Source organism: Agelaius tricolor, unplaced genomic scaffold (genome assembly GCF_023055355.1).
Source record: "Agelaius tricolor isolate 1412-34295 unplaced genomic scaffold, bAgeTri1.0.p SCAF_38, whole genome shotgun sequence".
NCBI classification, from domain to species: domain Eukaryota; kingdom Metazoa; phylum Chordata; class Aves; order Passeriformes; family Icteridae; genus Agelaius; species Agelaius tricolor.
The window spans coordinates 1233234-1245337 of record NW_027269298.1 but is presented as its reverse complement, the minus strand read 5'-3'; the positions used below and the strand labels follow the sequence as shown (position 1 = coordinate 1245337).

The window sequence follows — 12104 nt, the reverse complement described above, 5'->3', positions numbered from 1 at the left end:
GAGGACAAGGCGAGGACAAGGCGATGCCCAGGGTGAGCCTGGGCTGAGGGGGCCGGCGGATCCTTGGCATGTTCCCTCTATAGGGTGCGACTTCCCACCTGTGCCTTCTTCACCCGCCGCACGCAGCACCCCTGCATCATCACCTGGGGAGCTTCACCCCGGGCCCGAGGGGACACCGAGGAGGGGTCCCCATGAGTCCCCATCCTGCTTCGGAGCAGCTCCTGGCGTTCCCCAGCCCAGTGCCAGCACAGGGCACATGCAGGTGCCCGGTGAGGAGGATGCGCTGCCACCTCCCCAGGGGCAAAAAGAGAGCGACCATGCCCAGGGTGCCCCATCCATGGATGGAGCTGAATGGCTCCTTGTCTCCCTCCAAACCGCGCACTGCCACCCTGTCCCTGCTGCCCTCCGAGGGGCTGGGGCAGTGGGGAGGGCTCGGGTGCTCCTGAGCAGCACCAGCGGCTCCGGGCACGGAGCGTTTGGTGCGGGGAAAAAGCTCCGGCACAGGGCACGGCAGCCCCTGGAGCCGCGGGTGATTGCGCTGCTCGGGGAAGGAGCTTCAGGCATTATTTGCCTCCATTTCACTCTGCGGGAGGCCGCGGAGCCGAGCGGAGATGCTGAGTGCTCTCCCCTGCGCTCTCGCTCGCTTCCTTGCCTTTCTTTCCCCCCGTCCTTTTTTTTAAGTGTTATTTCCAGGATTGTTTCGACGAGGATGTCACGGCACGCAAGAGCAAGAGGAAGAAAATCACCTTCCCAGCTGCGTCCGAGCTCAAGCGGCCCCGAAAGGGAGCGCGGCTGTGGCGAATCGCGGTGGCGACTCCTCGGCCAGCACCGCGGCTCGGCAGCGGGGCCGGTGGCCCGGGACGGCCGGAGGGACAGGGCGGGGGTGTGGACTGCAAGGACAGGAAAAGCTCTGCGCCTTTTTCTCCCTGCTGGCAGTGATCTGGGGACGGGACAGTGACACCCACCGATGTCGCTCCCGCATCCCACCAGCGTCTGTCCCACATCCCATCCCTCCTGCAGCATCAGCTCCGATCCAGCTGCGGGCTGTGACCCGGACTGGGGACTGCGCTGCGCCATCAGCCGGGAGAGGTGCCCGAGGGGACAGTGTGACAGTGTGACAGTGTGACAGTGTGACAGTGTGACAGTGTGACAGCGTGGGGCTGTGCGTGAGCCCCTCTGCTCCCCCTGCCCTGCGCTGCTGCCCGCAGCCGGGACCACGCCGGCCGAGCCTCTCCAGCAGCGGCCAAACCCACGGGACGGCTGCACCGGGGAATTGCAGGAGCCGGCGGCGGGAGAGGGCAGCTGAGGCTGGCAGGAGCAGGATCTCAGCACCAGGCACAGCTTCCCTGCTCCAGGGCCGGGGCCACCGGGCTGGACGAGCCCTGGCACGGGAGGACCGGAGTGGGTGACAGGGACGGGGCTTCCCGGCAGGCGGGACCCCTCCGGCAGCTCCTGCCCTTCACCAGCTCCATTTCCCCCAAAACGAGCAGAGCAGCAGCTCCGGCCTCCCCGTGTAAGGACTGCACGGCAGCAAAGTTTAATATTCCCTGGCGAATGGTCCGGACAAGGAGGCCGCGCTGAGTGACGGCTCCCACAAAGGGCAGGGAGCGTCTAATCCCCGGCACCGCGGCACCTGCACCCCGGCCCGGCCGGGATTAGAGGGGAGCGAGCAGGGCTCTGCAAAGATCAGAGGCTTCATTAGAGCGGCCTTGAAATAGGATTTCCTCAAGTGATAAGGGGCAGGGTAGGAAGATAATCTGGGGGGCTGTTGGTACCTGCCCCCACATCACCCCAGAGATGCTCTTTTGGGTCACCTGCCTTGTACGTGGTGCTTCAGACCTGGAGGGAAGTGGCAGGGCAGATCTGGCACCCTCTGCCCCAAATCCTTCACCCCAGGGATGGCTGGTTCCCCTCTGCCATCTTCCTCCATCCCCAGCACTCGCTGCCCTCCCACTGCCCTTGGCTCCGGGGGCCACTCTCTCCTCCTGCCAACAGAGCTGTGGCTCTTCCAGCTCATCTTGAGGTCACACAACACCGATTTCTGCTCATTTCCACCATTAAAATTCTGGGAAGTTTCTTTTGTCTCTTTTCCAGCCTTATGAGAGCAGAGAAACGCTGCCTGCCATGGGCACCCTGCACTGCTGCTACCCACAGCAAATCCAGTGATAAAAACCTCCAAACCAGCCAAATGAAGGATGAACAGCGCCCTGCATGGAGTAAACACCCATGTGCTGTGTGACAGGATACACTGACACTGCAAGATTCCAATTCCTCACCCTGCAAACACCAATAACCTTGAAAATCCCCCTGAGAGTGGGAGGAACCAGGTGGGTTTAGGGGAGAAGCAGCAGTGCAGGTGGGACCTTGTGAACATCCACATCTTGTTGGAAAGCTCCATGTTAAACACCAGGAACTCTCACTCTGACCATGCTGCCCATTACTGTAAATACAGCGTTCCTTTAATGCAATTAAATATTAAATACTTGGAGAAGGGGGGAAAAAAAGGTCCCACATCTTGTCTCTTTGAACAGTAATTTCAGTCTAACATGCAATGGCCATAATGTAGTTTGTTCTCAAATCATGCAAAATTAAAGTATTTTAGTCTATCTCAAAGTCTCCCACTCCTAAAAGTGCTGTTCCTGTTCAGGCTCACCAAATTCAGAGCACGGGAGAGCATCAGGGTCATCCTGGACTCAGTGAGATGCTTTAGTGACAGAGTTTTTAGGGCTGCTGCTCAGAAAGGGTTTGCAGAAAGATCACAGTTAATGTCTGCTCAGGATTCAGGCTCTGTCTGCAAAGTGGGGTGGGTGCTGCCAGCTTGGGGGGTCCTGTGGGACACGGTGCAGACACCCACACACACCCAGCAAAGCTGGGCAGCAGAAGTGAGATGGGTTCATTCTGGGGCAGCAGAGCCATCCTGTGCCTGAGCCAAGGACTCTGCAGAGGGATTGAGGATTTTTGTCAAAGAACAGGGGCTGGGCACCTCCTGCCAGGGCCATTGACTCCAGTCCTGCTCTTCCCAAATGCCTCTCTCTGGAGGCTGAGCCTTCCCCAAACTGAAGGTGTTCTCATGGGATCACCTCCCTGCCCCTCAGGATTCTGTCCTGGCCCCGTCCTGGGCTCTGGCTCCCTGTGAGGAGGAAAAGGCTGCACCATCCCCATCACCATTCATGGCCCCCAAAGTCCCAAATGTGTCCCACTTGTCCTGCCCAGCCCTCAGGGACTGCTCCTGCTCCAGTTCCTGCCAAAGGGACAGACAAACCCTCCCTGCCCAAAACCCAGTGCAGCCAGGGCTTAATTCACATTACCTGAGGTTAAATTTGCCCAGAGCTGAGCAGGAGCTTTGGTTCCTCTCCTGGACACCAAGACTTGGCTTTGAAGGCACCACAGCAGCTCCTGGGCCGCACCACACACCTGAGCCAGGACATGAGGAGCTGCCTGCAGACCCCAGAGTGAAAGGTGAGGGGCCTGTGCAGGCCTGGGCTGGCAGTGACCATCAGACCAGTCCAGAGCACCCTGCATGGACACAGAGCAGGAAAGCAGCAGGGCTGTAGGAGGGCTTGGAGGAACCCAGAGGCCACCAGCTCCTCATGAAGAGCTGAGGCATCTCTGCCTTAAACCCTGCCCCTCTCCAGCCCATCACGGACTCAGAACAGTTCAACATCCGTGGCCTCTCTGCCCAGAGCAGGCAGCAATAATGGAAAACAAATCAGTGAACTTGGGAACGTTTCAAGCACTTCATCCTTCCAGGACACCAGACTGCTGATGAAACCCCAGCTTTGCAGGCACCATCTTAATGACAGGCCAAATTTCAAAGGCTTGCAAACTATTTCTTGTGCTGCTGCCCCACCCCCTCAATAAAAGGTTGCATCAGAAAGAGATATTTCCATAATTTATAGTAGGGGCATTTCACTGGGGAGACTCACTCATCTGTACTTACAGATACATTTAAGAAAATGCATCCTCCCACAATCCTGCGCCATTTACGACTATTGGCACAATCTGTAATCCTCAGTCTTCAATTAAGGGACACCTTAGGGTTCATTATCACACAATTGCTCCCTGTGAACCATGCCAAATGCTGTTTTGGCACAGAGCTTGGAAGATGAATTAGAAGGAAGTCTTCTCGGTAATGCCCGCTCCCAATTCCCATCAGCAGCCTTTATGCCCTCCTCTAGCCATTTTTTCCCCCCTCTCCCCTCTTTCCAAGTGGCTTTTACTATCCCATCTTTCAATGTCTCTCTTGATTCTCTGGAGGTATATTTAGAGATGCTACATCTCCTTTTCTTCCGGCTCTCAATGTGCCTCCCGCTCCCGGCTTTGCAGATGGGATCTTCTTTCCTCCCTTCCCCCGTCATAAACCCCCACGGCTGCCTGGGAGCTGCCTTAGGCTGGAGGAGCTCAAAACTCACATTTTGCAAGAAAGGGATCCCTGAAGTAGCTACACTTATTGCCAGACTTGGCCTGGGCACAACTGATGCCCTCAACACATCTGATAATGGCTGGAGACACATCCCTCCCATCCCTCTGCTCAGTGCTGCTCCAGCAACCCCCCCGTGCAGGGATGGATCCTGATGGATTCAGCCACAAAGTTGGGGAAGAGCAAAAAGTCCAGAGCCCTAAAACCAGGGGCTGCCAACACCTCAGCAGTAAAACCTTACAGGCCTGCAGAGGAAACCTGCTGGTGTTAACACAGACCCTGCTGGCCCAAATGGCAGCAAAACCAGAAAGTTCCATGGGAATCCTCGGTGTCAGAGCACCAGGAGGATGTGACAGTGACAGAGTTTCTCCAGAACAGCACCAGGGTGATGTGACAAGGAGAGTTTCTCCAGAATTAAAGCTGATGCTGCCCACAGTGACCGCCCCAAACTGCCCGGGACGCGGCGCGAGGGGCCGGGAACAACAGAGTCCAAGAGACAGGAAATACTTGGCCCACAAGACACCTTGTGGAAATTTTATTATATAGAGTGTAAAATGCAACTGTCAGTCAAATAAAAAGAACACTTTTTTTTTTTTAAACACCATGCTCAACATTATCCAATCGCGGTTCTTTATAGTTAGACATTTCAAGCATAAGGAAAAATAAGGAAAGAACCCAAGAACAGTAAATTCAGTACATTTAAAAACGGAATGTCCCGCAGGGCAATTAAAAATGCAAGAAAAAATAGCTTCAATTCCGTTTTTCCTTTAAAAATACACTGTTATCTGTACAAGAAACACTACAGTAAACATCAGAAATCATATTATCCCTTTTATTAAATCAAAATTATTTATCGCGTACTGTGGTTAATACTAGATTCATTTATTTCTCTAGGTAATTTGACAAATATTAGATAAGAAAATATTTAAAAGAAACGAAAAAGCAGAAAACACCTTGGAATTAAAAAATAGTTACTACCTTTTATACGGTTTTATGTTCCACAGTGTTTGTTAAAGGTACTAATAGCAGATTCATTTTAATATTAAAAATAACAGTATTTATATTTCTGAGAGCATAGAAGAAGTTTTTTTTCTTTTCTTTTTTTTTGTTTTTCTTTTTTTTAACAAGCTTGGAGGTCTTAGATACATAAATGCAACGAGCAATGGAGACATGAAAACATGTATTGCTAAAAAAATTAACACGTTTTTATATTACCCCTTTAGACTCTAGAAATTATACAAACCCTACAAAATGCCCCCCCAACTTGCAAACAGTAACTGTTTCAAATACAGAAATCATATCATTAATTACAATACATATCATAGTTCAGTTTTTTAAAAATGCAATAAAATCAAAGACAGCCAAGATACAAGAAATTAGAAGTAAAACATTTAATGAATTTACATATTTAAGAATATTTAAATACTGTTTAATTTTTTTTTTCTTTTTAAGATTTGTTACATACCACCTAAGACTTCCAAGCCACTCTTTCTGTTCCAACAGAAAAGATCGAAAATTAAAAGGAAAAAAAAAAACCACACAAAAAACCCACATGTTGAAATGTCACAGCTCTGGGGTGCGTTTTGGTGCCTGCAAATTCTCTGGCTTCTCTCCAAAAAGAATCCCGGAGGTTGTTTTTTTTAATATAAATTTGGAAACAAAATTACCAGCATGTCCATACGTTTAGTACATTACTAATTGTTCCTGATTCTTAGAAAAGTTCAGTATAGATTATCCTACAGCTAGTGTTTCACAAACAGAAAAGTCTTCATCAAAATGTTGCAAATCTAGAAACCTCTGTTACAAAAAGGTTTTCTTCCACAACGATTCCAAGAAAAAAAAATTGCCACGAGGACCTTGTTCTACTGCTCCTAGAAAGAGAGAGGAGAGAAAAGGAAAAGTTACTGAGCAGCAGGAAATTATCCAAGCTGCTGAGCCCTCCTCCCCCAGCACAGGTCTGTCCCCGCTGCAGCTGAGCGGGAAACAGAGCTCAAAGGATGCTCTGAGCTGCCACCAGAGCCCTCTGCCCTAACGCTGTCCCAGAGCTCTGCTGCCCTCACCAAACAAGATCCCTCTCTCCAGCAGGGCAGGCTCGGGGAGGAATGAAGAGAAGCCCTTTCATCATCACCACGTCCAGGTCAGCCTTGGCCAGCGCCCGCGGCAAGTGCCGGCTCCACCTCGCTGGGGAGAGCGGGGAGAGCAGGGGAGAGCAGGGGAGAGCTGGGGAGAGCTGGGGAGAGCTGGGGAGAGCAGCTGCTGGGGGCTGCCATCCACAGCAGCCTCTGCTCCCGGAGCCACAGCTGAATGTGGAGCCGTGGGGACGAGTGTCAGACCACAGCAAGGTGCCCCTGTGCTTTGCACAGACTTTTTGCCGCTTTGTTTGCTCCATGAAGCAGCAAGTGTGATCAGGGTAAATCTCACCCAATGCTCTCAGTGCACTGAGTGACAGTTGAGGGGTGATTTTACTCAAAGCAGGTAAATAATTTTTCAAGTTTTGGTTTCTTTTGGGACAGGGAGATGGTGAGCACACAGCTCCTGTCCTAGCACGAGAAAAGGCAGTGCCTGCACTCCCAGTTCAGTGCTGTGCTGCCTCACCAGCCTGGCTTCATCATTCCTTTTACTTTAATTCCCCAAAGTCAAACAACTGCCTGGGACTATAAGGAAAGGCTCCCAGGAGAAACAAATAATCTCCCAGTCTCCTCCCAAAAAAACCCTCACCCACCCTGTACAGGAAAATAAGACTTTGATGTTGAGGCAACGCTTCTGTGATCACTTCCTCAGCCACAAAACATCTCTGCTTCACCGTGTGAGCCTGAAGGAGAGTCCCTACACCAAGGCAAAGCCAATATACCAGACTGCCCAAGAGAAGGAGCAGAGGGGTTTGGGGAAGGTGAATACAGACCTGGCTGTGGGCCTGAGCCTGCCCTAGTGTCTGCCCATAGTAGGCAGCCTGCTGTCGGTAATACTCTGCCCAAGCCATTGTGTAGTCCGGCTGGGAACTTGCCTGAGAAGCAGCACTGGCAGCATGACCTGGAGAGAAAGAAGAAAAAAGGAAGAGATCAGCAATTCCAGAAGTCCAAGCACAGGCTTAGGATCTCCTTTTGCCAAGCTTAATGAAGAGCCAGCCCCCTTCCAGCTGCTGCAGACACCTGACAGAGCGACACCGGCTCCGCTGCGTGGGATGGCAGGATGGGCTCCAAGCTGACTGTGAGGGACAAGCCAAGAGCAGGCAGAAAGCACCCAGAGCATCCCTGCAGCTGCAGGGGCAGCCTGACAGCCTGCACACCCCTCATCCTCAAAGGTGCAAAGCCTCCAGCAGCTCCATGTCAAAGCAACTCCAAAGGTCGGGATCATGCACTCTGTAACACGGCGCAGAGAGCCAGGCCTGGGACCTTCCATGAGCTCTCCTACCCTCTCACAACCCAGCTCCAGCTCCCTGGGTTTTGCCAGCAGCAGTTCCTGCGTGTTCTGTGTTTCCCCAGGCAGGCTGGCTGCAAGCAGGGGCATGAGGAGCTCAGTGGGAGCTGCGCTCCCGAGACACAACAGCACAACCGAGAGCTTTCCCTGGGAGCACTACATGCACCATCACCAACAGGCCAGGGCCAGGGGGCATCTGCAAAGGACTGGAAGCTAAAAAAGGCAGGGATGGAGATGCAAGTCATTGGATTAGAGCTAACTCCTCGTGACAAGAGCTGATTCATCTCCAGGAAGCCTGTTTCACTCACTCTGTTTTTTGAAATACTCCTCCCATGCTTTGCTGTAATCTGGATGGCTGTTCTGCTGCTGGCTCTGTTGGCCTGTGCAAAGATGACAACAAGGGGCATGTCAGTATGGAACAGGTGACAGTTTCCAGCCAGTGACATCTACCTCTCCACTAGACAGGCCCTGGGTCTACCCCAGCTGCCCAGACTCGACGCTTCAGCTTTCACTTTTCTACAGTGTTGGGCATCTTCAGTTCAGGGGAAGCTGAGGAAAAGCTCAAGTTCCTGACCTCAGCTCATCTGCTGAAGGGCATGAAGCCAAATGTCACCCTGCTGGGGCCTGCTCAAGCCAGAGCACGTGGCTGGGAGCTGCCCAGTCTGCAATGAGCCACCCTGGGCTCCCAGTCTGCTTGCACTCAGTGCAGGAGAGCTGAGACACCTGACAAGCTGAGACTTGTCACCTCCACAGAGCTGCCAAGGGAACTGCCATGTTTTGAGTCACCTCACTTGTTTCTCAGGTGCTGCATCCTTCACCCCTGCTCTTCTCAGCAGAGCTGAGGGACCCCTGTGAGCAATGCCCCTCCATGCACCCTGCACACACACAAGCCTCCACAGCACGACCTGCACAACTTTGGGGCAGGCACTCAGCTCCCAACTCCTCAAGGTGCCATGAGCCCTGCACAGGACACAGCCAGCTCCACTGCCCAGGGGTGCACAGGGGACACAGCCAGCTCCACTGGCCACAGGGGCACAGGCCAGGCATCACTGAAGAGGCAGCCACAACATCCCAAACAGCCACAGCTGGCTCATGGTGTCAGCTCCAGGCTCCTCCACTGCTCCAAGGGAAGCAGTGCCAGTGTCTCCTCACAGATCCCAAACCTTGGGCTCCACCCAGCACAGACTCCCCATCTTTGAAGCACTAAGACACCTCCAACCCAGCACATCCAAGTGCCACAGCAGGGAGAGCCCGGCCAGCTGGGAGAGAGGAAGGATTCCCTGGATCCCAGCGGGAGCACAGAGCCCTCAGTGAGACACGGGACACACAGCAGCAAACACAGCAGCTGGGAGCTGCAGAGAGGCACGGCAGGAGTGGGGAGCACTGGGGACAAGCAGAGGCAGGGACAGAGGACACGGGTGGAGCAGAGCTCTGCCCATCCCAGCCCAGCCCTGACGCCGGCCCGAGGGGGGCTTTGAAGTGGGGGGAAGGGGAAAATAAAACACTGCAGTGTGAAGTGGGTGGAGGGAACAGGGCAGCAGTGTCCTGTCCAGGGGCATAAAAGCGGGTTAAAAGACTTGACCAACGCTACAAGTCAGGACCTTTTCTGGCAGAGGTCAAGGCTGCCTCAACTGTCCACCTGCTAATGCCAACAAAGGACCTCCTTCAATGCCTTTTCTTCTCGGAGAATTACAGTCCACAGCAGGCTGAAAGGACACGCAGCTAAATGCATTTCACAGCAAAATGTTTCCCCAGCCAGTTAATTTATTTAAGATGGGGGAAGTAATTAAAATCTAAATACATGTGTAGGGGGTGGGGGTCTGCCCCTCCTCCCACAAGGAGGGCACAGGAGGCTGTCCCCAGGACGCCGGCGCTGTGACAGGGCTGACAGAGCTGTGACACACAGGCTGCACTCGGGCTGTGGACCCTGCACAAGGCTGTTTTCACATTAAAAAGTGCAAAAGCAGGTATTTACCTATTTTTACAACAATCCTCCTACGCCTTGGTGAGCTCCACCTGGGCACCACTGCAGCAGAGAAGAGTGGTGAGGGTTCTTAAAGCATTGTGTGTGTCCTCCCTCCTCACCCAGCCTGCCTTCCGTGTGCCTGGCTACAAACAGGAACAGGGAGCATCCTAAGCATCCATGGAACTAGAGAGCCAACATCTTCCATCAGGTTCAACTGCAGAAATAGAACACCTGCCTCCAAAAGGCAGCAGTGTGGGACTAAACCCACGTGGGGAAGGACAATGGCAAGGCAGGAAGCTCCAGGGCTTTGGGAGCCACCTGAACCTGACAGTGCAAATCTGCCCTGGAGGATGAGCTGCATTATTGGTCATCAGGGGGCTCAAGGGGGCTGTGGTTCCTACAGCAGGCTCCTAAGCCAGGAGGGGTGAGCCTGAGACATGATTATCTGCTGCAGGAAGGGAGATTCTTCTCTCCCCAGAGACTGGTGGGCAGCATGAAGGGATGGTTCAGGAAGGTGAGGAAGAAATTAAGTTACCAAGGTGAGTTTCTAAAGGCATCTTGCAAGGCAAAGAGCAATGCAACTTTGTAAGCATTTCACCCAAGGCTCTATGGAAGATAAAAGTTAAATATTTTTGTGGAGCTTTCCCTTTCCCCTGCTGCACTGACTGCTCTGCTTCCCAAAGCTCAGGGAGGTTCAGAGCCCTTGGGGATGCAAAGCAAAAGAGCAGAGTAACAATTTTTCCTGTAAAACAAGGTAGTGAGAAAATACTCTTCTTCAGTACCATACTATTCCACTCCTGCACAGAAGAAAAGTCCACTGAAGCCCACCACTGCATTTTAATGTGCTGAAACCAGAACAACTGCTGACCTTCTCCAAGACCCTAGAGCTCAAAGGGAAAGTCATCATTTCAGGCTGTAACTGCTAAGAGAGAGGACTCATCCAGAGTCTTCCCATGCAGGGTTCCCATGTGCCACCACAGCACACGTTTCAGAAGTGCAGCAAGTTAACAAAGCAGCACTGAGATTTCCAGATTTCACATATTCACAATGTCATAAACACTCCAAGGTGATCAGGGTTACAGGGAATCACAAGTGCAATTGCAGGCATTGTCCCTGCAGTGATTCCTCTACCTCAGGCACGGCAAAGGGCAGGAATTTATACCAAAATTCAAAATCTGCTTCATTGCTAAATCAGCCTTAGCAGTGAAAAGCATCTGCCATTAAACCCCCTTAAAATTAACCCTCCACACGCCTTTTGGTGCTTAGGTTTAGTTTAATGAGACCAGACAATTAAAAAAAAATGTATTTCTTAAAATATTGTGACTGCAAAGGTCCTTTGGACATTACCACCACTACCTGAGCTTTGAGATTACCAAGCAGACATGAATCTGCTCTGTTCAGGGCAAACCATTCCTCAGCTGTTGGAGATACAGGATGATGCAGCTACAGCATCACCCCCAGCATTTACTACTAGAATTATTCTGAAAAGGCAACTCTCCATTCCAAACTGCTCAATTTTCACTCCACAGGCCTTCAGGAAGAAATGACCAGTACAGGAGCCCTCCCTAACCTTCCTTCCATTTCCTGCATCCCTCTCCCCTGTTGCTCCATCAGTCTGGAATTTGAACAGTCTGTAAGGAATAGCCTGTAAGGAATAATTAAACAAGAAAATAAACAAGAAATTATAAGGTCAAGAACAAAGAGATGGGAGGGCTCAGCACCTGTTAGGGAGAAGTGTGGTTAGCAAGTCCTTCCCTGGAGAATCCTGGGGGAAGAGAGCCACAGGCAAGAATGTTTTTGTAAAGAGAGGAACAGACAGCAAAGACCAAGTTTCTACCAAAGGAGCAGAAAGAGGCAATAAGCACTTAAGCACACAAAAAGCAAAAATTTTCCAGGTCCTTCAGCTCGTTCTGAGCTCAACCACCACCACGTGCCTCCACACACCTCTTCTGCTCTGCTCAGGAAATTGTTCTGCTGTTTTCCCACACGTGGTCTCATGGGTGAACAAAGCAGAGACTGCAGAGGGAACACAACCCTTCTCCAGGTCCTGGTACTTACTTGGGACTTGCTGTCCAGGCTGCTGCCACGTCTGGTAGGTACTGCCCCAGCCCTGTGTCATGAACGCCTGAGGACCACTGCAGAGGACAAAAAGCCATGCTCAAGTAGACAATAAAATACTTACCAAGCCACAGACATGAAGCTGCCCAGAGAAGAGAACTTGTCACTTATAGTCAGCAGCTGCTGATCAAACAGGCAACATGGGAGCAAGAGGAAAGCAGTGCAGGTGTGAACTGCAATGTC

At 52.0% G+C, this 12104-nt stretch overlaps 1 protein-coding gene across 8 annotated transcripts in view; it reads right to left on the bottom strand.

Moving 5' to 3' along the window:
* Positions 1 to 4924: 4924 nt before the first annotated feature.
* Positions 4925 to 12104, bottom strand: part of FUBP3 (far upstream element binding protein 3) — a 39182-nt gene continuing 32002 nt past the window's right edge. For 4 of the 8 annotated variants that reach the window (XM_071453880.1, XM_071453881.1, XM_071453882.1 and 1 more), the window contains 4 exons: positions 11862 to 11938; positions 8146 to 8217; positions 7323 to 7450; positions 4925 to 6291 (listed from right to left, as the gene is read on the bottom strand). In XM_071453880.1, the coding sequence (XP_071309981.1) occupies positions 6283 to 6291; positions 7323 to 7450; positions 8146 to 8217; positions 11862 to 11938 (286 nt within the window). In that variant the 3' untranslated portion in view covers positions 4925 to 6282. Of the gene's footprint in view, positions 6292 to 7322; positions 7451 to 8145; positions 11569 to 11861; positions 11939 to 12104 lie in introns of those variants that run through there. The other 4 variants (XM_071453886.1, XM_071453887.1, XM_071453885.1 and 1 more) reach the window with 3 other exon arrangements.